General features: G+C 43.6%; 2 protein-coding genes across 11 annotated transcripts in view; both read left to right on the forward strand.

The window, feature by feature from the left end:
- The window catches only part of ASAP1 (ArfGAP with SH3 domain, ankyrin repeat and PH domain 1), a 147649-nt gene extending 131612 nt beyond the window's left edge, over window positions 1–16037 (forward strand). For all 5 annotated transcript variants that reach the window (XM_083821803.1, XM_083821799.1, XM_083821802.1 and 2 more), the window contains 5 exons: window positions 1546–1612; window positions 4536–4594; window positions 6899–7398; window positions 11208–11330; window positions 13362–16037. In XM_083821803.1, coding sequence (XP_083677929.1) covers window positions 1546–1612; window positions 4536–4594; window positions 6899–7398; window positions 11208–11330; window positions 13362–13436 — 824 coding nt within the window. In that variant the 3' untranslated portion in view covers window positions 13437–16037. The remainder of the gene's footprint in view (window positions 1–1545; window positions 1613–4535; window positions 4595–6898; window positions 7399–11207; window positions 11331–13361) is intronic.
- Window positions 16038–21543: 5506 nt separating this feature from the next.
- Window positions 21544–27155, forward strand: part of CYRIB (CYFIP related Rac1 interactor B) — a 95122-nt gene continuing 89510 nt past the window's right edge. For 3 of the 6 annotated variants that reach the window (XM_083822267.1, XM_083822263.1, XM_083822260.1), the window contains exon 1: window positions 21557–21660. Coding sequence is in view for 1 of the 6 variants with exons in the window: in XM_083822261.1 (XP_083678387.1) it covers window positions 21559–21660 (102 nt within the window). In the remaining 5 variants the exon portion in view is untranslated. Of the gene's footprint in view, window positions 21661–21968; window positions 23202–27155 lie in introns of those variants that run through there. The other 3 variants (XM_083822261.1, XM_083822266.1, XM_083822264.1) reach the window with 3 other exon arrangements.

A 27155-nucleotide genomic window follows, 5' to 3' on the forward strand; every position in this document is an offset into this window, starting at 1 on the left:
ACAAGCAGAATGAAAGGTGTGGTGGGAGCCAATGCTAAGTTAGTGCCAACTTTTCTTTAAAAATACCAGGTAACTGTTGAAGGACACCAAAATACAGGAAGGTGCAAGAGTGGAGTTGAACTTTTTGGTAGTGGAACATTGCTTCTTCTGTCTCTTTTCTGCCTGTGCTATGTAGACTAAATTTCAGTGGATGGAAAAGGAGCATTTTCTCCTCCTTTTCTTAGCTGAGAACTGCACAAAACTTGTTTCAAAGTCCATTTGGATTTGAAGCAAGTATTAAGTTATGTGTTTATAAAAGAGGAAGGCCCTTGTAGATACGAGCCTTTGTGGCTTTGGTGTAAGACTGTTGTAAGATGCTCACTGCTTTCCCTTTCAGAAGCTCCTTTTCTGTGTTGCTATATTTCTTGTAATTTTGCATTTCAGCTTTTGTCGAGTGTGTACATTAACTGAGGCTTCAAGCAGAACAATCCTTAGCTTATGTCTAAGCAAGTTAAGTTACTATTTGCATATGTTCCAGAAATGTCTTTTAGGTGATGCTGGATTTCCATAGCAACCATGAGATATTTTTGTTTTCCATAGGATCTATACGTGAAAGGCTTAGTTTGTTTTTAGTCTTAAAAATGTTTTGTACTTCTCCATTTTTTATATAAACAGAAATTTTTAGGGAGGCTCAGGCTTCTCTGCTGTTTCATTTAGACTTCCATGCACTAAGAATGGCGTCTAGCAAGGTATGTCATTCTTTTGCATAGGAAGTATTTTGCATTCTCGGATCATTAAATGCCACTCTAGTAAATTTTGTCTCTGAAATAGATGTAATGCTTTTGAAGTTGGCTTTAAGACTGTTGAGATACGCTGTAACAGAAGAGAGAAGGGGGAACGAAAAAGGCACTAAAAGTAGTTGGATGATGATTAATGAAAGAAAAGCTTTCTGTTGAAGGAGCTGAGAAGCACTTGGGGTTGGGTTTTGCTACCTTTTGATATAATTGAATATACCCAGGATCTTGTCTTTACCAAGAGTTAACGCTCAGTTTATGGTAACAAGGCTTAAAGAATAGCCTTTGATGATTTAATGACTCCGTACTATAAAATACCAATCCTTAGAAAGTTGATATTTTGTGAATAAAATCAAATTTTTGTTGATTTTTATAACGGTTTGCCTTATAATTCAAAATGTAAACATCTGCCATAAATATATTGGATACTGGCCTGCAATATCTCCTTTTCAGAGAAAATTGAAACACAATATTCAAAGCAAATGCCTTACAGCATCAACTCAGCAATGTAATTCAGTCTTCCCTTGACAGCAGATGTGAGCTAGCAGTGAATTCTGAAATGTGTTATATGAAAGGTCAGATTGGATTATTGAGGTCCCTGTAGCTTTTTCAGTTGCTAAATTGTTAGCAAAGACTGATCTTTAAAATCTTCAGATGTTGTATAGAGCATACTTGAAAGACTGTGGACTTTGCTTTAAGTTGCACCCTCTGCTGATCATATTTCAGTTTTCCTAATGTTCATTTTTGTAATTGTTTTTTTTTTTTGCCTCAGGTAATGATTTGGGCCCACCTTCAACTAAGGCTGCAAATAAGTTTGAGGGGATGTCTCAGCAGTCAAGGTAAACATCTCTATATGAGAGGGAAGATGAAAACTTACCTAATCTGTGAATTAGGGGAAAAAAAAAAAAAAAAGTTTTTCATATGAAGTAAAATCCTAGCTATGTTTCTTCATTAGTTTTCTGCATGCATTACTTCCATACAAATACTTTGGCTTCATCGAGCCTCCTACGCTTCGTTCGTGGCTGTCCATACACAATTCACCCTTTGAACAGGATGGACAGAACAACTTGTACCAGCAGATCTGCCTGTTGCTCCTGCAGAAGCGAGGCCTGAGCTAGGGAATGTTGCCTCAGATTGCAGTCCAGCGGGACATAAGTTTTATTTTCATGTCTCCTGGCATTTCATGTTACCTACTTTAATGTGAGGTCTCATGCCTGCAGCTGTGGAAAAACAAAACCTTTCACAGTGTTACTCTTGATGTAGGTAGACATAGAAGTTAGCTCTGTAGCGGAGAGGAGTCGTTTCAGTCCTCCGGGTTAACTGTCTTCCTTTCTGCCAGGCTTACGTGCTGACACACAAGTCTGTAGGAACACAAACTGTTCATCTGGCCACTAGTTAAAAGTGTCTTTGTCAATAGCTGGACTAGTAAGGAGAGCCACATAGTCCTGTCACCATTTGTTACTTCATCTGTGTTGCAATTCCAGAGTCCTTAGGTTCAAAGCATGGTAGTGGTAATAAACACGTGCCTCAAGCAGGATGATGGAGTCCTTCTCTGGCCACAACTGTGTGTGATCAGGGCATGGAGATAGATGTGTAACATCATGCAAATCGCAGGAGATGTGCAGATGGAGCTTCTGGACATCCTCAGTCTGTGATCTGCCTTGCCTGGACAGGCTGTGGATGTGTTCTTGGTAGCACAGCTGACTTGCTGTGTTTGCTGAATGCATCCAGGTGTCATGTGGTATTCAAAGAAAAAGCGGTGATGTTCTGCATCACAAAAAGCTGGTGCCATACTTGATATGTGTAAGGTGAGGGTAAAAGCATGAGACAGTGCTTGATGGTATTAGTCGAAGGCCTAGGTAATGATATGCTGAAGGTTGAGTTTGGCTCTTACAGTTTTATGTCATGATGTATTTTAGCTTTTAAAGCTAGGAAATTAAGCTTTAGTGTTCCATTGCACTCATTTTCAAAAGTTACCCTCAGAGACAAGTAGTACTGGGATCAAGGCTGCTGATGCAGCAGAAGACTCTGCTTTGTTGAATGTATTCTGACGAGCTCGTCACCCCCCTCCCTTGTTTGAGTAATTATTCTGAAATGATACTGATTTTTATTTATTGATCGATTGTTTTCATGCCTTGGCTCTCTTTTTTAATATTTTTTGGGGGAAGGAAGTTGGAATCAACCTAAACACGTCATGAAGAGGCAGATGTAGCTATTACCTCACCATCTGTGCTTAAAGATCCTCCAGATGTGAAGCAGTGGAGTTACCTTAGCAAAACATTCAGAAAGGTGGAGTCCAAAGGCACAAACCTCGTCAGAATTGTAACTTCACGAAAGCAGAACAACCTGTCAGATTATTTTCCCTTTTACGGCAGGGTTTATCTGGTGCCAAGCCAGATGGTAGTTTAGGATTAAATTGAGTTAAGGAAGTAAGTATTTTATAAGATTGCTTGTTTGAGGAAACAGGTGTCACTGTTGTGTTTGGATCAGGGGTGAAACATTTTCAACAAATGGCTTATTTCCTTAAAGATCAGAGTTCATTTTAATGCATTGTTTGTTTTAAAACGAAATAAAAAAGTAGGTCTTCTGGGGAGCCTCTTCCTAATTGAGTATAGAAAGCAAAAGGAATCACAACCATTTATTTATACGTACTTGTAACTGATATTTTCAAAGCCTCATAGGGTTCAGTGTCCTAAGATAGTGTAGTATGTGTCTCAAGGAGAGCTACCTGTGACATAGGTAGACCTGGCTGCTGACAGCAAGTTACGGAAGTATCGTTCAGTGTCTGTGATTGATGTGTAAATTGACCACATGAAAAATGAAAATTCCAATCTGCTAGTCAAGATGTGGTGGTCTTATAAACATCATCTTTGTGTTTCTTACTCTCCGGTGTAAGAATAGTTCTAAAAAACATATAAATACATGCACAGATTTGTGTAATTTTTTTTCCAGTCCTCTTCTATAAAAATGAGTAAGGTATGTTTTTGTTGGAAGGACTGTGATTCTTTTTTGTTGAAGTTTATAATAATTTTTGCCATCAGAAGCCATGCTTGCAAATTTGAGCCCCCCTGTTGTTAATTCTGGGGGTAAAAAAAAAAAAAAAAAAAGGTCCAGAGCAGAAAGAAAGCATAGATGGAAAGTTTTAATAATATGCAACCAGCTCAGATTTTTGTACTGTGATTAAAATACTCCCAACTGTCCTGCTTGTGTTGTTGCTTACCAGTGTGAGTAGCTAACACGGCTGTAACAGAAGTTGACAATGTAGGGTGTTGCTTTCCCTCACCTACCAGTACTTGAGTAGCAGAAACACTGTGTGCAGTTACACTCGTGCAAGGCATAGACTCAGTCCTGGAAAACTTCAAACCGCTGACATAAAGGACAGACGATAGTTTGAATGAGTCAATATAGTTATTTTAATATTGAAAGACTGAAGTTTCTTTAAAGTTCAGGATCTCCCCACTGAGCTGGTCGTTCAGCTTCATCCATTTTCAGAGTACATTTTTGCACATTTTGTTTATAGAATAAATCTGCCCTGTAGCATTAGAGCTGAGTGGTGTTTGTGTGTCCCTTTCTCTGTTTAAAAAAGCAGTCCATTCTTAACAGCGCTTTGAGTTTTGGGATTGTTGCACAGAGAAGATGACAAATCGGTTATACAAAAAAAAAGTGGATTTTTCTAAATTATGGTTGTGTAGAGGAAAAAAATAGGATAGAAGAAGTACACTTTATAACAATGGCACTAATAATTCACATCTGTTGATTTAGCACTGGGACTGCAAAGACTGCACTTGGCCCTAGAGTTCTTCCCAAACTACCTCAGAAAGGTAAGAGGGTTTTTTTTGTGGGTATTCTCATAATTCTCTCTTAAATGTGTATGAGAGTACGTGCTTGTTTTAAATATATTGGTCTTTTCAGCAAAAGTTTTATTGCTAAAACACCACAAACCATGGAACTTTACCAAAACTGAAAAGGTTTCAGAGATCGGGAATGTTTTTATTAAACTAAAATTTAGTTAGATCTATAAAACGTAGTGAAAGAAGGAAAAAAATAAAATCAAAATAATAGAAGCTGAAAGAGACCTCAGGAGGTCATCTGGTCCAATCTCCCACTCAGAGCAGGGACAACTTAAAAACTAAACTAGTACTATAGATCGTCTTAGAGGTCCTTTCCAACCTGAATGATTCTACAATTCTATGAACTTTTTGACAAGGGAGCAGGTTGTTCAATGCCATATGCAACCACTTTTTGAGTATCTGGGTGGATAACCTCTCTCAGCACTCCTTTTTTCATCTTTGGCCACTGTTATTGTTGAATTCTTTATTCTACCAAATATCCATATGTCCAATTCCTTAATATCTTTGAAACGAGTGTGTCCATTGCCATGTTTTGGCAAACAGGGTTGTTGTCCTTTTAACTACTTGGAAAGGAATCAGGTACTCTTATGTGCTCAGTTATATACGTATATATATCAGTGACAAACTCGCTGAGACCGTCATCCCAGTCAACACGTTATGGTCTTTTTCTTTTTAGAAATATTTTTTATCCTCTTTAAATAAAACCTGCCTTATGAGTTCAAAGGGTTTTTGCACTTCTGCATCAGACTATAAAATAGTAAGCAGGCCTACCTCCTACTTCCTCATAATACAGAATCCATCAAGAATACATTATGTGTGTATGGGTGGATGATTACTCAAGATTATAGAGCCTGAAGATCAGGCAGTGAATACTGCCTGTCCAAACTTTTAAAACTAGATGGCTGAACTATAGAGCACAAATCACTTCAACAGAAAATGCAAATGTGAAATTATTAAATGATAATTATGATATTACATCATCTTTTGAAAGAGACACTAAATGGTATGATAGAATATGACTAGTAATGAAGTCAACATTTCTTTGTTTTAAAATGATATAGATGATTACAGGTGAAAATTTAATATAGGCTCAATCAAAGCACTTTGATAAGGGCTAGTGTCAGTGTTTTGTGTTATTTAAGTCTCAAGCCAATGTGGATGATCAGTGCTTGTATGTTTCTTACTAGTTAAGTCTAGTAGTTTCTTAAATTGAGGCTTCTGATAATAGCTATTCAATTTCTCCATGGAAATTATGCAAATTTTTGCTCTTTTGGTATAAATAACCATAAAACAGCATGAAAAGGTTCTTTGTAGTAGGTGATATCCAAAGTGAGCGGTGTTGCTTTCTCAGTAAGATTTCATACCACCTTTTTTGGCTGGTACGATACAATAAACCAATGCTGAATACAATATAAAATGATTTCTTCTAGTCAAAATTTGTTACTTTAGTTACGGATCACAACTTTTTTTTTTCTCTCATTTTCCCTTGCATCTCCTTTAATACAAGGTTGTTTGGCTTGGGGACTTTTTGTTGTTTTCAGTTTAAGTTTTTAAGGTAGATTTTAGTCAAGTAGCATTATACAATTAGAATTTTTCTTAAGGGAGTAAGCAGTAGAATCGGTGCATTACTCCGAGGAAAAGCTATTTTCATTTTCTTTTCATAAAATCTGCAAAATGCATTATTGTAGAATTTCTCCTCTTCAGTAAATTGTTTAAAATCATCCACTTTGGTTTTAGTTTGAAAATCTATATTACAGTTTGTTGTTTAGGATGTACACACAGTCACTTGCTCTCTTCCTTAAGATTTTACAGACAGTAATCCTGAGACTTGATCTTTTTTTGTGTGTGAAGTTCAACTGTATGTATGAATAATTGGCATTAAAGAGAATTTTCATTGCAGCCACATCAGTGGGTTGATAGACTTCTTTGCAAAATGCATCTTTTTTTTTGTGTTCAGTATCTTTGTTCAGGTCTAAAGACCAATCACCTTATTTCAGCACAAGTGGTTAATCTATAAATTGACGCCTAGTAGCTGTTGGGTTAAGCACGCCTGGCCTCCAGTAGGAGCAATGAAATGAGACCTGGCATTGTCCTCAGCGAAAGAGGGTTAAGTGAAGTCGCATTGTCTTGCGTTTGTCGCAGACTAGGAGGACATACGGGTAGTTATCAGAGCTCGGTGAACATATGGTCGTTATACCGTTACAGTTTTGATATGCACCTCAGTTCTGTAATATTTAAATGAGATTGTGAATAAACATTCTTCTTTTGTTTTAGTGGCACTAAGAAAAATAGAAACCAGTCATCATCTTTCAATAGATAAATCCAATCAGCACGCGGAAATGTTTAAGCCCTCACTGTCCATCGATATACCACAGAAACCACAACCTGGAGATTTGCCCCCAAAGCCTCTGCCTCTGGAACTAACTCAGAAACCTCAAGTAGGAGATTTACCCCCAAAGCCTGGAGAACTACCCCCAAAGCCTCAGCTGGGAGATTTGCCACCAAAACCGCAACTTGGAGACTTACCTCCAAAGCCGCAAATGAAGGACCTTCCTCCAAAACCTCAGCTTGGAGAGCTGTTGGCTAAAACTCAAGGTGGAGAAGCATCACCAAAGCCTCAGCCCTCGGAGGCGAATCAAAAATCTCACTCCTTAGATCTTTCTCCAAATGTACAATCTAGAGACACCGTCCAAAAGCAAGCATCTGAAGAGTCTAATGACATAACGCATACCTTGCCAGAAACCCCTGTGCCACTTCCCAGGAAAATAAATATGGTAGGTATTATTCCAGCTAGTTAAATTTTCCCTTGCAGGGCTTTGAAGTTACCATAGGAGTATCTGTGCAAAAAAGAAAGCCCTTGAGCTAAGCACACAAAGCTGGTAAAGTTACGGGCTGGGACGGGGAATGAGGTGTTTTTTTGTACTTCCAAGAAGCTTCAGCAAATCCTTGGGGTTTACAAGGCCTCTTGCATGCTGAAGCAAATACTAGTAATATAAAACGGTAGTCTTGGGAGCATGCTAATGTATTAAGATTTACTAGGGAGCTTGGGCATGTCTATCTGTGCAAGTCATACTTCTGAGTTAATTGGGTTTCTCTGCTGACTGCTTTGTAGATTACCGGAATATGTATGTATTTGGTTTTTGTAACTGTTAAAAAAGGATATTAGCGCCTATCAGTGCTGACTGATATTAATCAGTAGGTTAAAAAAAAAAAAAAGTAAGTAAATTACAGGTAAACTGTGACAAATTTGTGAATGTTCCTGTCATGAATATTTGATGTAGGTGTACTTACAAGGTTAACAGAGGTTCAGATATATTGCTCAGTTTCTAAAATAGACACGGCTGGATGGTGTGCCATAACGGAGCTGGGGCTGTAACTAGGTTCCAAGTCTCCTTGCTCAATCCCCAGTTCATCTTGCTATTCATCTTGCTAGCAAGTGCAATTTCCATCCAACAGAGGCTTTTTTTCATGCATATGTATATTGAAATCGTTTTATGAAACTCAGAGTGCTCTCAAGATTTTCATCATTAAGAATACATCAAAAAAGGAGCTGGTTTTGCTTGTCAAATTGGCTATGCAAAGCACTTATGTGAAAGGAAATGTGACTTCCGTTCTGGTAGTGAAAGCAGAGGGTGAGTTTCTCCCTTCGTGTGCTTGGTTGAGAAAGAACACTTTGTGTAGGGCCATCGTTCTGCCTGGCTGCTGTGCTTGACTTGTCTGCAACTTCCTATCTGAATGAACTGAGGAAGACGGTGCTGGGGCTTCCTGATCACTCTGGAGATTAGATGAAAAATAAAAAGTACAGGGATCTGATCAAAAGGTGTCTGCAACTATGATTTGTTTGTTTATGTGCTTTTGAATAGAAGGAAGCAAATGACACTGGTCGTTCTCAGCCATTTTCCCCTTCTAATAAAGGGAATGACAGCAAACAGTGGATTAGGTTTTGGGACTTGTGTTTTTTAAACTCTCCCCCTATTTTACGCAGAAACATCAGGAGTAAAAATTCAGTGCCCTCCAAATTCAGCTGTTTTCATATGTTCAGCACATCAAATGGTTCCTCTCTTTTGGAGTGATCAAAATGCTTATGGATCCATGATAATTACTTTCCACTCTTCTGCTCAGCATTGTGTACGCGCATATATCTTTCTTGTCCACTGCGCTTCTTTTTCCTCCAGCAATAATGTACAAGAGTTCATCTTAAATGTGTTTTGCTTGCACTTTCAACCTGTCGCTATTTCCTCTCGGCATAAACTGATGAAATACTACATGACAGTGCAACATTAAGACCTGTGAGAACAGCCACGAGTACGTGTGGGTACTTCAGTCTTGATTTTGCCTGCTTAGCTACCAAATAGAGGAGCAAAAATTGGTTTTGGGAAGTTTTAGAAAACCAGTTGTTCAAAATTATTAGGTAGAAATGCCAATACTGATAATACGTAAGGATTTTAAAATGATATTTTTTGAGAAACTAAGCCTATTCTGAATGCTTGTAAAATAACATTGAACACTTGTGTACGTGTTTTACAGAGAAAAAAATGCTTTTTAAACAATTGTTGAGTGTAAATAAGAACATAAAGAGATTATTTAATGACCACAGCAGCTGATTAATATTTGGTCTTGAACAGAAGAAATGTGTTCCTGAATAGGTACTAATATTTGGATACAGAGTTGTGATTTTTGCGTGTTTTTGTTTAAAGTTGCAAATTACATGTCCTGGAATTACTTTCTTTTTTTTTTTTCTCACACACCAGTGCCCCAGTCTCTATTCTGGAAAACATACACTTTCTTCATATCCATCCTTTCGTAAACCTTCTCGAGATTAATACCACCTCAGGCTTGAATTCTTCCTTCTACTGCTCTTCTAGGTGAAAGTAATAAAATATTAAAATGTCGTCTGTAGTACTAAACAAAAAGAACCAGGAGCAACTTCAGGCATTTTTCTTGTGTTCTTGCACGCAGAGTTGCACACAGTCCTCTAAGGTTAGAGGAATAAAACTTCCTGCAGTCTCCTTGCTGAATGATACAATTTTTATCTGTCAAAAGTAGTTGTTTCCCTTCATCCAGTGAGCATTGATTGGAGCTGTTCTTAGTTTGCAAAGCTTCTCTGGAGTTGAAAGCTGGGACGGGCTCCAAATATCCATTAATATTGAATTTCAGTCCCTTGTGATAGTTAAGATTTCTGTTCAAATTACCTGAATTTATTTAAAAAAAAAAAAGTAAGTGTTTTTTTGAAGTAACTTCTTGCTGCAGAAAATCCTTGCTGGGGGGGAAGAAAAGGACAAAAAAACTTTCCTTTGATCTCATGTGAATTTTACCTAAGGTATTTCTGTTCATTTGTCTCAAGAGTACATTTTTCCTGGTCTTATGTTGTGTTCACTGCATCACCCCTTACATATGTAATTGTTATTTTTCTATAACTTCAGTGTGAGTGCTGCTCGCTGTGCGCCTGTTCTGCTGTTGAACTGCACGCATTTTTTGGTTTTTTTTTTTGCCAAAACGCAGAGGTATTCCAAATGGGTAGGTAACAGCAAAGAGAGAACTCCCTAGGAAATTTCCTCTGTGAAGTTACTTTTGGCTCAAATTCCTCTAAACCTGCTGACTTTTTCTTCGTAGCCCTCCTGCTTCTCATCTCCTTCTGCTGTTCTTGTTTTTTGCATTCTTGTTATCTGACTACTTCTGTTCAAAGAGGAACTGCAGTTTTTGAAGAAGTGTGGGTATAAAAACACAGGACTATAAAGCAGCAGCATATTTCTGTGAATATAAAGTAGCAGCATATTTCTGTTCACATTGCTTACTTAGTCTATTTGGAAATAATTTAAAGCATTTTTCCTGCCATGGGAAACATATGTTCAGGGAGGAGTCCGTGGCTCAGGCTTTTTCATATGAATTAGCAGCATGCAGCAAAGTATGACCTAGAAAATACTTGGACTCAGAATAGGGGAACTGTGAGAAAATCTATTGTGAACTATCATCACAAAATAATGCTGCCATCTGAAATTATGATTCTTTTTAATAAGAAATCACTAACATTCTGGATCAAAACCCATTCAGAAATAATTTCCAGATTCAATCCTATAAGCAGGTCTGAAGTCAGAGGATACTGTATTTTCCTGCTAGACCCAAACCCCAAATTGGAAGGAATACTGGGATTTAAAGGCAGCATTTTCCTCAGTCTGTACCACTGTCGTAATGTTCAGAGGAGATTGGATTTCATTTTCTGTTTTGCTTTCTTAGTTATGTATGTGTTGTAGGAGAAAGAGGGTGGTTGTGCATTGGAAGAATGTAATGACTGTATTTAAGCTTTGATGGAAGATGTGTAGGATACTTATGCAGTGCACTAGATATAAAAGTCTCTTGGGAGTTCTGAATCTTAAGACAACCTAGACCTGTGTAGGTATCTTCCTTTTCTTCTTTTTTTCCTTGCTGAATCGTAGTTTTTAGATTTTCATGCCCTAATTGCAGAGAAGGAAATTTGGTGGGCTTCACATTTTCATAAAATAGAGAATAACTGGAAGGTATAACTCATACGATATATTTTCGCTGTTCCTCATGTCTTTCATCTAAAACTTCGCTGTATTTTTAGGGAAAGAACAAGGTTAGGCGAGTGAAGACCATTTATGATTGCCAGGCAGATAACGATGATGAGCTCACATTTGTTGAAGGAGAAGTAATTATTGTAACTGGTGAAGAGGACCAAGAGTGGTGGGTATGTATCTTTTCCTTTTATAGCTCCACACAACTTCCTTATGACTTTTAAAGGAAAGCCTCTTTTTTTCTGATTTTTTTTTTGTAGTTACTGTTCTGTTTTTTTGTTTTTTTTTTTTTTTTACTGGGAGGGGAGGGGGGAGGGACGCAGCAGGGACAGGTTTTTTTTTTTGCACAAACAGATGTCCAGCATTTAAACTCGTGTTAGAGGAGACGCCCTTTTTCTCTTAGGGTCTGCCTGTTCCTGGGAGCCTGCTAGCAGCATCCTGACTAGGTTTGGCTTTATCGCAGGCTCGTAACAACACATCTAAATTTATTTATTTACATAAGTTGGGCTGTAATGTACGCTAGCCTTCCATCAAGTAAAGAGGATGTGTCATATCTTCACCCTGTTTAGCATGCTTACGCTCTTCATGAAAAATGGGAAGTGTAATTATCTGCAGTACACCAGAAATGATAACTTTTATCTATAGGGGCTGCTGGGAGTCTGAAAAACTGCTTAAAATTAGTGCTCCCACTTGCTGATTTTTTTCCCTAAATGAGAGGTAGCCGATCAACATTTTCTCCCATCCTGTGCCATAATTTTGTATCATACTCCTCCCCCCTTCTCTAGGCTATTGTCTTTGATTTTTTAGTGCTAACCTCAGGCTTTCGCAGCCCTGCTCGGGGGCTCCAGCCTCCCTTGAAACTCTAATTGTTGTTTCCAAAGCCCTCCTACATCAAACTGCCCCACCTGAGAGTTAATACTGGGGAAAATGAGACAGGTTTCATTCAGTTTGATTAAAACAAATTCTTACTGCAATGCTGCCTACGATTTCCTAATCTAAGTGCGATGCAATCTTTGCTGTTTTGGTTCTAGCTACATGGTTTCCTCTCACTCCTCAGCAGGACATTTAAATGTGGAAAAGTTTCAGCTGAAAAGATGGTATCAAAATAGCAATGTGCAGCAAAAAGCTGCTGTATTCGCCATACCATTCAGTCCATGATTATAGTTTAGTTAGTTGCTGAATCTGTTTTGTGAAGTACGGAGGGGTTTTATGAAGCCGCATGCCTAACAAATTCCATGAAGCGCTCCGGTTCGAGCGTTTCTGAGGAGGGAAATGAGTGCTGTTGACTCATACGTTTCAAAAATTTGGCTCTACAAGAGGAAATGGCCAGCCCTGCATGTTTCCCCTTCCCATTTTGTTAGGTCGTGGAAGAGGAAGGAGGTACATTATTATTCTGAACGCAGTGAGCAGCGCTGTAGCAGGATGAGGAGAGGGTTATGTGGTCAGTCGAGACTGCTGCTCCAGTGCTATCAGTTTGACAATTGTTTACCATAAGGCATTTTGAACACGAAAAGTTCATATAGAAAGTGCTGCCTTTGTTAGAAGTTGCTTGAAAATTTCTTTATAAATGACTGTTATTCAAAGTATGTAAGAAATTGTATATGGAAAGTGCTTAATGGGACAATGCTGTCATTTGTTACAAACACCAGTATGCACATAAATCGTTAGAAATCGTGCTATAATTGAATGAGAAAACAGCTAGGCCTTTATCACTTCAAATAAGTGAATTTTATCTAGGATTTATTGTATCCAGCAATGCATATTATCATAACTTCACAATTGTAAGCAGGCATTCTCTCAAGTGAGATGTTTAGCATTATTTAGTTAACTAAGACGAATGCTTCTGAGAGACGCGTGCCTTGTTACTGCAAGTTAATCTGTCAGAAAATGGAGAGTCGGCCTTCAGTTTTGGTGAGGTTCTTGAAATTTAGTGGTGTATATAGCCCCTACAGGTTTCTAAATTCAGCTGTAGCTTTGTTCTCTTTAGCTTTAGTTGGCTTGTCGTATTTATAATATGCTTGTGTGGTTTTGTTTTGCTCCTTTACACAAATTCAAATGTTAGCTAAGGTATGCCTTAAACTATCAAAGAACTTGCAGAGGCTCCTTAATATCTGTGCATTTCTGCTGTTTTTTAATGGAATAAATGCTGTTTGTGAACAAGGTCTGTAGGCGTATTTACATTTTTTTTTTCTCTCATGTTGCAGATCGGCCACATCGAAGGACAGCCAGAGAGGAAAGGGGTCTTTCCAGTGTCCTTTGTGCACATTCTGTCAGACTAGTAAAAACAAACAACAAAAAAACTAAACTTGAGCATTGCACATTCTTCATGCAAGACGGGCTTTTTAGCAAAAGCAAACGCTGCTGCCTCCCTGTAATCCTGTGCACAATTGTATATATAGCTGCTGTTACAAATTAAGAATTCATTTAAGTTTCACCTCATGAGGTTGAATTATATGTATTGTAAATATACTGTGTTATTCTGCCTTTGCCAGTATTATGGTAGCCTTGGAACCTGGCACGCCTTATTGGGTTCGTTGAAGCCATCCTCGGCATCTAGCACTTACATCTCTGTCTAAGCTGTTAAAAATACGTATGAACTGCCAGCTTTCCAAACATAGGTGGTCTCCATCAACCATGTAACTGTACAGAAAGGACTGTTCCTAATAACTCGGTATTCTCAATATACAATTAGCAGAAAGTTAGAATGAGTGAATGGTTTTGGACAATTTAAAAATCAGTCTGCAGTTTCTAAGTGTATGCAGTTTACAGCTATGAAACCCACTTCGGTATTTATTTAATATAGTGCTCAGTTAAGTGTAATTATGAAGACAAATATTCACTGACTTTACAGATAACAGTAATGTTTTATGGTGTGCATACAGCATTTCATGTTTATATTATGTGGACCTATGCCAAACTGTGATTGCAGTTCCCCTGTGATATTACCTCACTTTGAAAAGTTACAAATTTATTTCATTCGAAAACTTATTTTAATGAAAATTAGTCATATTGTTCTTTAGTAGATATATGTGAAATTTGCTGGTTTCTTTCACTGAATTCTTAGTAACCAAGGACTTCTAGAAAATGTTAACTGTTGACATTATGCATGCATTTAGATGCTTACTTGAAACCTGCCTTTGTACAAAAGTAGTACTGTAGTCATGTAGCTACATTTGAAGAAGAGAACATTTTAACTTAATTGCTATTCAGATTAATGTGAGCTTGCAACAGTATTTGTTTATAGCTAAATTGGCTCTTTGAAAAATGGTTTTGTGGGTTCTTTTTCCTCTGTCTTCAACCTTGCTAAAAGTTAGTTATCTAAATAAAATTTCTTAAGTGGTGGTATAAGGATAAATTTAAATTATTTTAATTGCTTTAGAAAGTGGAAGTTAATACGACCTTTCATGCATTTGATCAGGCTGTTAATAACTCAGATGACAAGTATCGAGCTGGTTTTAGTAAAGTTCACTAAACAGTAACTGTAGTAGTCTCAATTCAAAGCACCAGCTAACAAACATTATTATAAAACTAATTGGTAAGAAAATCATTAGAAGGCTGCATTTGACCTGAGGTTTCTTGAAAGTTGGTATAAAGCTGCATTGCCAGAAAACACTTACATGCATTACTGAAAACTTTCATTGACTGTGTCACTTTCAAGATCATTTTTTAACTTTGAAACATAATGCAATTGTGTTTTTTCCCATGGTTTGTCCGTAGCGGGTTCCATAACTTTCATACGTAGCTTCGCATTACTTGTGTTAAATGTTATTTTGGCTTCAGTACCTAGCAGTGCTATTTCAAAGCAGATTGTCTTGGCTGCATGGAAAGATTTTCATTTCATAAAAGCACATCTCAGGCTCTCTGAGGGCTTTCATTTTTAATTCAGTTTTACAAGACTGTAGTCAGTGAATATTTAATTCTGTTTGTGGTTAATATGGAAACAAATACCAGTCTAAACCCCAGATGGAAAAAAAAAAAATGGAAAAACATTTATCAACTGTTAATGGTTTTATCACTTATGATAAAAGTTTATAAAAAAAAAAATAAAATTACACAATGAGTGAGCAAGCCTGCTGGCATCTAACCTTCAGTATTACCAGTTCCAGTATTTCAGACTTTACTCTGTTTTTTTTTATGGAAAGGAAGTCAGGATTAGCATTTATTTAGCATTCCATTTTAGCCATTAATACAATGTTTTAAGTTGCATTAAAGAACAAAACCTATTCACTTTTGTGGTCAATTGTATTTTTAAGTGATCTTGAAATAAACTGATAAAAAGCAAACCATATAAAGAAAACCTAGGCATGTAAAATTATGTAGAGTCAAATGTCTATTCTTTTCTATGCTCTTTAAAATAGTATACATATGCATTTTATAAAATTAAATGAGTTCCATCGGGAACAATAGTTCTGTTTATTCTGGCTTATTGTGGGTCATAAGAAATCTGAAAATGTATGATATTGATTGAGTTTAAGTACAGTATTATATTTGAACTCAATGAGCCACTGTCTGCGATTTTGTACATGACATAGTATTTGGAAAGTCTAAATCTTTATGGAAAATTAGCTGATAGGGGCTGGGGGGAGGGCCAGGGGAAGGTGCCCCCAGAGGGGGAAGTATGCTCTGCAGATGTCTTATTTACTGTTGAACAACAGTTGCTATTTATTTTTTTATTACATAGAACATCACATGTACAGAAATCAGATCTGATCATGCCACTAGTTAAAATCTTGAATTCTCATTGAATGTTAAGGTAAAACATCAGTACACTTGTCTATTCACATGTATTTAATGTGACAGTTTTTGAGTACTGTATGTGTTAATTTCTACTTTTTTAATATTTAAAATTGCTTTTAAATAAATGTATTCAGTTGATCCCAGATATCTGAACAAGGCCCTTTTGTCAACTGGAATATCATCCAGGGAGAAAGTTCGGATTCCCAGCAGGTAGAACTTCAACGCTTGACATGTTTCCTCTTGACTAGAAACCACCCCTTCTATAACGCCATTTAAATGTGTTAACGGTTGTTAAATGTGGATACAATCGCCTTTTTTCTGGAAAACGTGACTTACTAAAGCTAGCATCAAAACACTTTGTTCCATGAGTTTCGATTTGCTTCCTCTGTGGCTTCAGTAGACTCCGTGGAAAGCCCGGTGTGTCTTTGTTTTCTAAAGCTGGCCCTTCTGGTTGAAAAGAGCTGCCCAGCGTGGTCCTCTGCCCTACTGCCTTGCGAGCCTGTGAGCAGGAAAACCAAACCCAGCAGCAGCCCTCAGCCTGACTCGAGCGGTACTAACCTTTCCCGGACGGAGGTGACGTTATTGCTTAGAATTTCAGGTCTGATCCAGCGCGTAGATTTTATTTGCCCCCAGCTGGGTGCTTGGAAGTTTTTCATTTAACACCCAACTGCTCCAAAAAAGAACAAGTCACTTGAAATTACTTTCTCATCCTTTAGCCGGGGGAAAAGTTGGAGTGTACAGTTATCAGATCTGGTTTGTATCAAAAATAGTAACTGCAACAGCACAGGGCTCAGGAGGCTGCTGCGATGAGGTAGCTTCTTGAACGCTATGCTGTAGTGCAGGCATAGCCTGGGTTCTTCGTGGAATATTCTGCTCAGTTAGTTTGGGATTTTGAATTTGCATAGGCTACACATTTTGGAGGAGGGGGAGTGAAATGTGGACCAGGGAGCAGGAGAGGCAGTCTGGTTAAATACTTTGCTCTTGCTCAGTTTCTATCTTATCTCAGTATTTCACGCAGCAGCATTCATAGATCTGCTGGTTCCAGTAACCTCAGTCTTTGTCCTGCTTGTATTACTTGCTCTTCAGTGACATGTATGATTTCCTTTTGCAAGCCAAAATTGAGGTGGGTATTTGATATACCGTTTGGAGCTGAAGAGGCCAAGACAAGCACATGCCCCAATAACACCCGTTATTCACGTTTACAAAGTTTCAGCCTTTTCACTCTTTTTCATGGCAAACTTAAAGCTCATAATTTAACAGAGACTGGTGGTCAACACCAGTGAAAGTGATGAAAATCTTAAATACCAATCAATGAAACTCTGAATAGCCTCCCTCCCCTCTCCCCCCCAAAAAAAACAAAACAAAACAAAACAAAAAACCCTAAATGTTCCAACCCTGTAAATAAAAACCCTAAATGTTCCAACCCTGTAAATAAGATTTAATAGTTTTCAGATGCTTCCCCCTTCCCCAAACTCTAGTTCTGGGTGATAGTTGACTTGAGCATTAATAACAAATTACTTTCCCAACAGGCTGTCCTGTTACCAGTTCACAGCTTCATGGTGTTCACACCCTGGACTGGTAACCCTCTGGTGTCAGGAAACCAGAATATGACAGAGGAACAAAAGTCATCCCTTAATATTTAAAGTTCAGCTTCAGACTTTGGTTACTTACAGACAACTTAGCTGCTTACCCTTGAGTTTAAGGCTGTTGGGGGTGCTTTCGTGACACTTATTTTAGCCCTTCTAAAACTGATGTAGGCTTATGAGATGGATACAGAATGCACACGGGAGTGTGAGATGTTTTCATCTATATAGCTGTAAGCCCCACATTTTCTTACCTAATGCAAACTATTTCAAGTTGTCTTAATGATACTTTCAGGGCTATACAGGACATGATTTAGAGCCCAGCCATCTGCCGAGAGAGTGCTCAAGTTTCTTCTCGAGATAAGCTACGTGCTGTTTGTCAACTTGCAGTTAAGCTGACAGCCCCCTGTGCCGCAGCGTGCACAGGACCTGCAAGCTTTGGCTGGTTCTCGTCAGCTGGTGTTGGAGTAACGCTAAAACCGATAGTGTGTCACTGTACAGGCCTTGCCTTGTTCCTCGGCAAGTTACAGAACAGACCCCAGTGTATGCAGTAGGGCAGATGTCTGCTCTAGTCTCCTTTTATAATAGCGGGGGCGAGGGACAAACAATTCGTGATGGCTATCGCAGCTGCTAACCCCGCTGGAGCAGAGGAGAAGCTAATCAATAGCTTGCTGTACTGCCCGGTGGATGAGTGTTTGGAACAAGCTTTACGCTTACCTGGAGCCTTAAATCCAGCGTTAATGCTGCTGTGCAGTCCCTGCCTGCCTGCTCTTGGCTCATGTAGTGTCCGATTAGGAATGTTCCCTCCCTTATGTTTGTTATTTGTTGCTGAAAGGTGGTGTGTAGCTAGGTCCATTCCCTCATTTTTTATTTTTTTTTCTCTTTAAAGTTTGAGAATGTTTTTATGCTTCAGATACCACCAGAAATTCAGAAATCTGATTTTTTTTTTCTTAGTCACATTGTGTAAAAGAATCACCCTTGAACACGTAAGACTGCCCTAGAATGGCTGCATGTAGAGGTTATTTCACTGTTTACCATTGTTTGGTTCAATTAGTGGCATTAACACGTTTTTTGCTAACTAATTTACTTAGCTTCTTTTCCAGGAAATACTACAGGAAGAACTTACTACAGCTGTCCTTAAACTCTGTAAACAGTAAGGAGTAGCATGCAATAGCTTGAAGTCTGAAGCTGTTCTCAAACCTTGTTTAATAACGTGTTTTTCTTTGTCCCTCCCTGCTTCCACATCCCTGCTACTCTAGTAAGTATAAACATGCCTCTGAGCTGGACTTCTTAGTGTTTAAATAAAAATCAAAACTTGCTACTTACAGAAAAGTATTAAAAAAGTGCTGCTGAGCTTCAGGGTGAAAAAGACAAGCCACCTCTTGAGCGAAGCCTGCCCAAAAGTCAGCAGCTGTTTGCTGGTTAAGCAGGGTTTTTGGAATGGCTTTCTGCTGGAGCCTGCAGCCTTCCTTAGTGACCTGATGACCCCAGCAGCCACACGGTTTCAAAGATACCTTGAAAATGAAAGCAGGCATTTTTATTTTTTTTTTCAAATTAGGGCAGATTATATTGCCTGTAATCACTTGCCTATAATGCAAACTATCTCATCCCTGGCCCTAGACCTATATACTCGTGTTTCCGAGCCTTCCCTTAATTCACTGTACATGTTAAATTTAGAGCTGTAGCTCTACTGCAGTAATTGTGGGCAGGAAAGCAAGAGCAGTCAGTGAGCTGCAGCTCCTTCCTGCAATGGCCAGCCATGTGCTCTTATTCCAGCCGAGACCTTCTCTTGTATGGAAGCTCATCCAGGAGCTGGAAGAAGGTGTGTGGAGCAACTCGGGGGACGTTGGGTCAGTAGAAGCGTGGGGATGAATGGCTGATTTATGATTCAGGATCTTCCTTAGTCTCTATCTTCCCTATATATTCCCTATCTTCCCAACCTCTACAGAAAGGCACTGGAGAGAAAATGCTTCAACTGCCTCCATAGGGTGCACAGAGTTCGTAGCCTGCTTACGAGGGAAATGTAACAGCTTGGACAGCTGGAGAGCAAGGAGCTTCCAGTGCTGAGCTTCATGTGAACTGGAACGGCATCGAGTGATGGAAGATGGGGACTGATAAGTCTTTTTCAGAGGGGATTTTGGCATCTCTCCTACCTCTGTGGCACAGGTCTGGAACACAGCTGCCTTGCTGAGGGCTGGATTTTGCTCAGGATCATCCTTTAACTCAGCATCTGTGTTCCTGCGAGGTCTGAATGAGATGCGACCCCGTGCAGCAGAAAAGCTCCTCCTGTGCCTCCTTCCCTGCTGGGGCGCAGAGAGAGCTGGGATGAAAAAACAATAATAAATCTGGGGGTGGAAAATGCCCTCCACTTCAAAACCCTGGAGAGCAGAATTTTCTTCCTTCCATCTTCCAATGGCAGTTTTGCCTAAGTGTTTTTTCTGTGCAAAATAAAGCCCCTAGCAAAAATTATTTAGCCAGGGGTCTTCCTAGGGTCACCACCTCCCCCTCTGTGTAGCTGGCATCTGTTCTGCTCGTGATCCACAGGGTTAGCTGCTCATCTACTGCAATAATACACAAGTGGCGAAATAATATAAAAGAAGGGATCTGAGTATAGTGCTTCTGTATAGCAGTCCCCTTTCCTATGTGGCATCTCAGAGCTGCTAGCTCTGCCTTCAGCCTCCCTGCTGTCACCTTTCCATCTGCTTTGGGCCACATACAGGTTTTGTAGTCGTCATTGCATTGCAGAGAGCTGTGTGCCACAGCACAGGGCCTTGCTGGGGCTGCAGAGCGAGCTGCAGCATCGGAGCCCCCTGCAAGCTCCTGCCCCTAAAGCTGGCCAGCAGAATGCCATTTACAGAAATTAACTTCAGAGCTGTTCCCCCATCTAATCCCTATCCGTTCCTGAAAGGGATTGACGGCGCTGGAGAACAACAGCATCTGTCACTGGAGGGAGAGCCCTGATGCAGCCTGAGCAGTTCTTCATGCTGGGCAGGTGGAACGGGGGTCCCGGGGGAATCCTTGCTCCTTCTGCAAGCAAGATGCCATCAATAGTTGGTATGAAAGAGGAGACACCATGCAGGGTTCCTCAGGGTTGTCACAGGTGCCTGAGCACAACTCTGGCCCCAGGACCACCAGCCGTGGGGCCTTCCTCCAGCTGCCAGCCCACAGCCCAAGCCAGCCGGTCGGGCTGAGGGCAGCGCTCTGTCAGCCTTTGCACTCTGAAGACTCTTGTCGGTGATTATTTTTGGTATGTACGCATTTAAACTTCCCAGGACACTTTTGAGTCTTGCTGCTGGCTGGTGTCTTCCTACTTCTGCAAAACCTGTCTCATTCTCTGCTTCATCAAAGGTTTCACGTGCGTTTGACAGGAATGGTCATGCTGAAGTTGTCCCTGTTCCTGCTGAGGTGGCAGGATGAGGCCGGGTCACATCATCGAATAGAATCACAGGGTGGTTTGGGTTGGAAGGGACCTTAAAGCCCATCTGGTTCCAACCCCCTGCCACGGGCAGGGACACCTCCCACCAGCCCAGGTTGCCCAAAGCCCCATCCAGCCTGGCCTTGAGCACTCCCAGGGACGGGGCATCCACAGCTTCTCTGGGCGGCCTGTGCCAGGGCCTCACCACCCTCACAGTGATGAAGTGTCTTCGCCAAGGCTCCCAGGGGGGACCCTAGGTGGGAGGAAATCCCAGCGGATTTGTCACCACCACAGGTGCCTGAGGTGGAAGGGGACACGCTGGTGCCAGCAGAACAGCCGAGCGTATCGGGCTGTGCCCGCATCCACGCTCCGCATCCTCCTTTGGCTACAAACCTTCATCGCCCTCCCTCCTCCTCCTCCTCCCCCCACCTCAGCACCCCCTCCCTGAGGCCAGCGGAGGACCCCAACCCACCGCACCCCCCTCGTGCTCCCCTCCTATCCCCCATTTTGGGACCGCTCCACCAGCCCCCGGGGCGGGGGGGGGGATGCTTCTCCCTCCTCCGGTGCTCGCTAGCAGCCGGCCGGGGCAGGGCGGCCCAGCCGGGCCCGACGAAGGTGCCGGAGCCTCCTCTTCCTCCCCCCGGGGCTCGGCTTCCTTTTATAGCGATGCGGCACCGCTCTCGCCGCCCAACCTGCGGCGGCGGAGCCGGCCCCCGGCAACCCGGAAGGCGGCGGCGGGCTGAGCGCCGCGGGCGGCCCCGCGCCCAGGTACCGAGCCCCGGGGGGGAGCCGGGGAGGGGGGTCCCGAGGGGAAGGGGCGAGGAGGCGGCTCCCGGAGCCCTGCTGAGGGGCCCCGAGCCCTGCTGGGGGGCTCCGAGCCCGGCCGAGGGGCCTCGCCTTCGCCCCGCGACAGGGCGGGTGCAGGGGGAGCTGTGAGGGGATCCCCCCGTGGGGGTCTGTCAGCTCCCTCTCAAGAGGCTGGGGGGGGGGGGGGTGGCAGGAAACCCAGCCCCAGATGTCCGTGGAAAGCTGAGGGGGGGATATGGTGGAGTGGCAGCGAGATGGGGTGGATGGTTTGGGGGAGGAAGCCGGGGTTTGGCTTCGTGTCCTGCTGCCTGCAGTGGATGGAGGTGCGTGGTTCGGTTTCTGTCTCAGGCTGGGCACGTTGTGCTTGGTTGTCCCCTCGCGCCAGGACAGATGCCAGGCTGGAGGCTGCTCACACAAATCTGGCACCTGCTCCCGGCTGCACAGCCGAAATTCAGCCAGCTAGGAGGTCAGCGAGGAAGCGAGAACTTGTGCTTTGGTGACCGCCTGGCCTGGGCAAGGACAGCGGCGTGGCTGTGATGGTGGCTCTGTGTGAAAACTGCCCCGGCCTCTTAAGCAAGTCGTGGCGTTTCAAAAGGATTAATGGTGAAACAGAGAGGAAATCGCACGCAGCCACCCCTAAACCGTGATCTGGCTGCGCGGTGTAGAGCCACCTTACCGTTTTGATGTTTAAAAAAGTGTTATCTCTAATAAATGAATCGTTCTTTAGCGTGTGTGACCCCAGAAAGGCGTAAGGGGTACGCCTCTTGTTCCCTAGGCTTGTGATTAAACCAGGGAAGATGCAGTTTTTCCACCCAATGTCCGTCCCCTAGCAGTGCGGGGTTTCATCGGCTCCTGTCTGCACTGCTCCCGGTCAGACCGATGGGCACGGTCAGCCCGTTTTCCACCGGTTGTCACCTCTTGGTTTTCGGGGTGCGGCGGGGTCAGTGGCACGGATGGTCCTGTGGGTCAGGAGGAGAAGCTCGCCGGAGAGATGAGGTTTCTGAGCAGGTCTGAGGCAGGGAGAGCGGTGTCCCACATTGAAAATGGCAACCAGCAGGAGCCGTCTGACGAACAGGACTTCCAAAAATGTTTCCAGTAAAGTCAAGAGCATCTGTTTCCTTAAACGAGATCGAGAGTTCGGATTGCTCAGCAAGGAGCATGTACAAGGGATTTTCAATAATGTCCATGGCGCAGCTCAGGCTTGGGGGAAAAAAACAAAATAAAGAGGCCTCATTTGGTGCCTGTAAAGGTGGTGTGGCCAGCAGCAGCAGTGTGAGAGGGCAGTGGAAAGCGTAACGCAGCCTGTAGGTTCGGGAGGGCACGGCCACTCTTCACCGCTATTTCTTTTTACTCAAAGGTATCAGAGAATAAGGAGTGACTTAGAAGAATAAAGGGCAATGTTCGACTGAGATACTTCCTGTGCTTGTTGGAGAAGAACAAGGACGAGAGTATTTTGAAAGTAAAAGCTTATTTCCTGCGAAAAACTTTTGCTGAAGTGAGGGGTAAGATCATTTCAGAGCCGGAGTCGCGGCTGCGGTGACTCGGGCCAGCCACGCTGGCATCTGGACAGGGCTTGGCTGAGGCAGAGCCGAGGGCACCGGGTGCTGGGCTGTCTGAGCCTGCAGCGGGGGAACAGGCGCAGCATCGTGTGCTTCTCTTGCCTCACCGAGAACAGGAAGACGGTCTGGTCTGTTCCCCTGCCTGCAAACAGCCTCGCTCAGTAGACTTGGTACCACCTGGCCTTGCTCTGCCTCTCCTCCGGAGGCTGAGTGGCCGCGGCGCGGTCTCCTGTCCTCCCAGCGAGTGTCCAGGAGCACGATGCCAGCGTGGGTACCAGGACTGCTCCTGTAAGCTGAAGGTCGTTCCTATGGCACCTGTCTCAGCCGTGGCTTAGAAAGGCTCCTCTCTGAGGTTAGCTCCAGCCGAGATCTATCTTCCTAATTGTCTGGTTTAGGTTTTCCTTTAGTGCTTACCGTGGCTGTAAGCTTGCTTATCTGCCGCATCGCTGCTGTCATGCCGAGCTGCACGGTCCCACCAGGAGCTTTCCCCTGCAGGAGCGTGCTCCTGGGTGAGGAGGTGGCCTCGGAGCAGCCTGCAGCACTCCGGGCTCCTGCAATACAGTTGTTGGAGCGGGGATTTCCCATCTGCAGCCGGGCTGTGTTTCGTGATGGATAGAGAGCGCCTTGCACAGCGTCTGCAATTGCCCAGCTGTTCAAAACCTTTGTTTTGCGCTGCTCTAAGTGGATCTCGATGTAGCGTGGATTTTCTTTTGCTTTCTGAGCTGTCTTGCTCTTCCCGCTGGGTGTGGTTTTAAAACTCTTCCCCCCAGAGTTCTGTGGGTTTTTTGTTTGGTTGTTTGCTTGTTTTTTGAGTGCTGCACACGTGAATTTATTTCCTTAAAACCTTTCTGCATTGGAGATGCTCAAATTGAGTATACGTGTGACCTTGTGGAATTAGGTGGGACAAGTCTAACATACAGCTCTGGTTTCCATTCCCAGCAGTTCTTTGCATGGTATGAGATGCTTTTCTATCATTCAGAAATGCAATTTAAAAAAAAAAAATGCTGCTTTTGATATCTACTTTGCAGAAATGCTGTAAGACCTACTCCAGGGTATCTAGCGAACAAGCTCTTCCTGTTTTCTCAAAGGCTTCCAGGGTAGAAAGGAAAGACTATCAGAACTTCTAACTGCAGCAGCAAATGAGGAAATTTATCTGAGCCTCCCTAGGAGAGCCTTTGTCTCAGCCAGAATTGGGACCCCCGCCCCACACATCTGCCTTGCTGCCAGTCTTGAGCCCAAGCCTCTTGGCCACAACCCTCGCTATTCGAGGAAAAAAATCACGGGCAGTAGATGTAATCTGCATTATGAAAATCTAATCTGTGACCTAATTTGTTGTGATACCATGAAGAACCTGTCAGCAGCGATCACTGTAACCGGCGGAGCAGACGCGCTGCCCGCTTTCCAAGAGCTCTCCGCGGAGCAGCCTCGGAGGCAGCCGCGCCGGGCCGAGCGTGTACGTTTGAAATCCTCCTCCGCTGCCAAACTGGGGGAATAATACACAGCCAGCGCTCCGACCGCTTTCGTTACTCTTGTAAAATGAAAGTGGTGCAGGCAGTCTTCCTGCGTGTGGAGATGAAGCTCTTCTGCAGGCGCTGCCGATCGGGCGGCTTTTGGGAGAAGGAAAGTGAGCTGCAACGGGAGCGGGGCAAATTTTGGTGCGTGTCCTGAGAGCTGCTTGCCTGGTAATTGCTCCTTTGGCTCGGCTGTGGCGCTACTTTGGTGGAACCAGCTCGCTCGGCGAGGGGTGTTTGTGGGAGCGACTTCCCACCGGCGTGTGGTGAGCTCTCACGGGCTGGTTCTCAGGTCAAAATGGGCCGGATTTGGGTACAGTCCCTTTTACTCAAGTCCGCTGTCCTTCAGGGGGAAAAAAGACCTTCTGTGGTGTGTTACTGAACCCACAGCACCGCCAGTCTTGCTCCACGAGAGCTGATAAGGCAGGGAAGTTTTACAGCTTGGGAACGTGCAAGTAGGAGGCCGATAACTGGAGGTGGTGTTCCTAGGTCTGGGCACGGCTGCATCTGACAGGGAGAAATCTTCACTGAGGAACTACGGCTCTATCAAAAACTGACAGCAGAGCTGGGCTTCCTGTGCGATTGTTCTAGAAATAACAGTTCCCCTTTTTTTAAAAAATATTATCTTTAAAGTGCTTTACTTGAAAGTACTCAATTAAAATGTGCCGGGGCGTGCAGCCTATTAACAACTGCTCGGATTTGTGTCCTTGCCCAGCGACACCCCGTCGGTCCCTTCGGGCTTTGAGGGCCCCCCGGTTCCTCGCACACCTCAGGCACACGTTTGCGTGGCCTGCACGTGTTTGTGTAGCTTTTGGTAAACTCTGGGTCCTTGTACCCGTGCCGGGCATTCGGTGCTCGTGTCTCAGCGTGCTGTTTGTTGATTTGTGCTCGCTCCGGGCTTTTCCCTCCACCCACTCGCTTCCTCTCGCCAGCGGCCAGCAGCTCCTCACGTGCTGCGGGCAGGATCCCCGCCCGGTCGGGGTCTCGGCGCCTCGCCGCGGGTGAGCGGAGCAGCAGAGGCAGGGGGTGGGCACCTGGACGTGTCCGGGGGATCTTCTCCCTTCTTCTTGGCGCTGGTGGGGCTGCAGCTGGAGGGCTGAGGTGTCCCAGTACAGTGCTGTGTTCAGGTTTGGGCCCCTCACTACAAGGAGGACGTCGAGGCCCAGAGAAGGGCTACGAAGCTGGTGAAGGGCCTGGAGCACAAGTCCTGTAAGGAGCAGCTGAGGGAACTGGGGGTGTTTGGTCTGGAGAAGAGGAGGCTCAGGGGAGACCTTAGTGCTCTCTGCAACTGCCTGAAAGGAAGGTGTGGGGAGCTGGGGGTCGGCCTCTTCTCACAGGTAACCAGTGATAGGACCAGAGGGAATGGCCTCAAGTTGTGCCAGGGGAGGTTCAGGTTGGAAACGAGGAGACATTTCTTCTCAGAAAGAGCAGTCAGGCATTGGGACGGGTTGCCCAGGGAGGTGGTGGAGTCACCGTCCCTGGGGGTGTTCAAGGAAAGGTTGGACGTGGTGCTTGGGGACATGGTTTAGTGGGTGACATTGGTGGTAGGGGGGTGGTTGGACCAGGTGGTCTTGGAGGGCTTTTCCAACCCTAGTGATTCTGTGACTCTAAGAGGGAGCTGGGCGTACTGGGAAGAGTCCGACAGAGACCACCAGGGTGATGAAGGGATGGGGGCACCTCTCCTGTGAGGAGAGCTGTGAGAAGAGGCTCAGGGGGCCTCATCAATGTCCACAAATATCTGAAGGGAGGGTGCAATGACGACAGAGCCAGGCTCTTTCCAGTGGTGCCCAGTGCCAGGACAGGAGGCACTGGGCACAAACCAGCACCCAGGAGGCTCCCTGCGAACACCAGGAGCACGTCTGTCCTGGGCGGGTGACAGAGCCCTGGCACATAGGGACAAGAGGAGCCAGAGCAAGTGACAAGAAGCAGGGTGGGTGTATGGCTGGAGGGGACGAGGGTGGGAGAGGGAGGATGGCTGTGTGTGACCAGGCTGGGCGCTGCTTGCTGTCCCTGCCTGTGGGGACAGCTTTCTCTACGGGTAATTTTTTCTATTTCCTCATTTCTTACTAAGGGTTGCCACCTCCCCTTGGACAGGACCAATTACTCAACCCTGCGGGGTGCATCTGGCGGCTTACAACCCGTCAAAAAGAGGAAAAAAAAGAAGCCCATGAAAATAGCATGCCTGTAGTTTTAAATTAGGCAAGGGCTAAAATTAAAAAAGAACAGGCCTATCTGTGGCTACGCAAACCGACAGGGAATTAATATTCAGCTGACTGCCGAGGAAGGCGAGCAGAGGTCTGCAGCTCGCGCTTCCTTTGCCTCGTCCCACTCGTGTCCTTGCAGCTTCTCCTCTCTGCAGGGCGTGCTCAGGAGTCAGGGGAGAGCT

The sequence above is a fragment of the Anser anser genome (genome assembly GCF_964211835.1).
Source record: "Anser anser genome assembly, chromosome: 2".
Lineage (NCBI taxonomy): Eukaryota > Metazoa > Chordata > Aves > Anseriformes > Anatidae > Anser > Anser anser.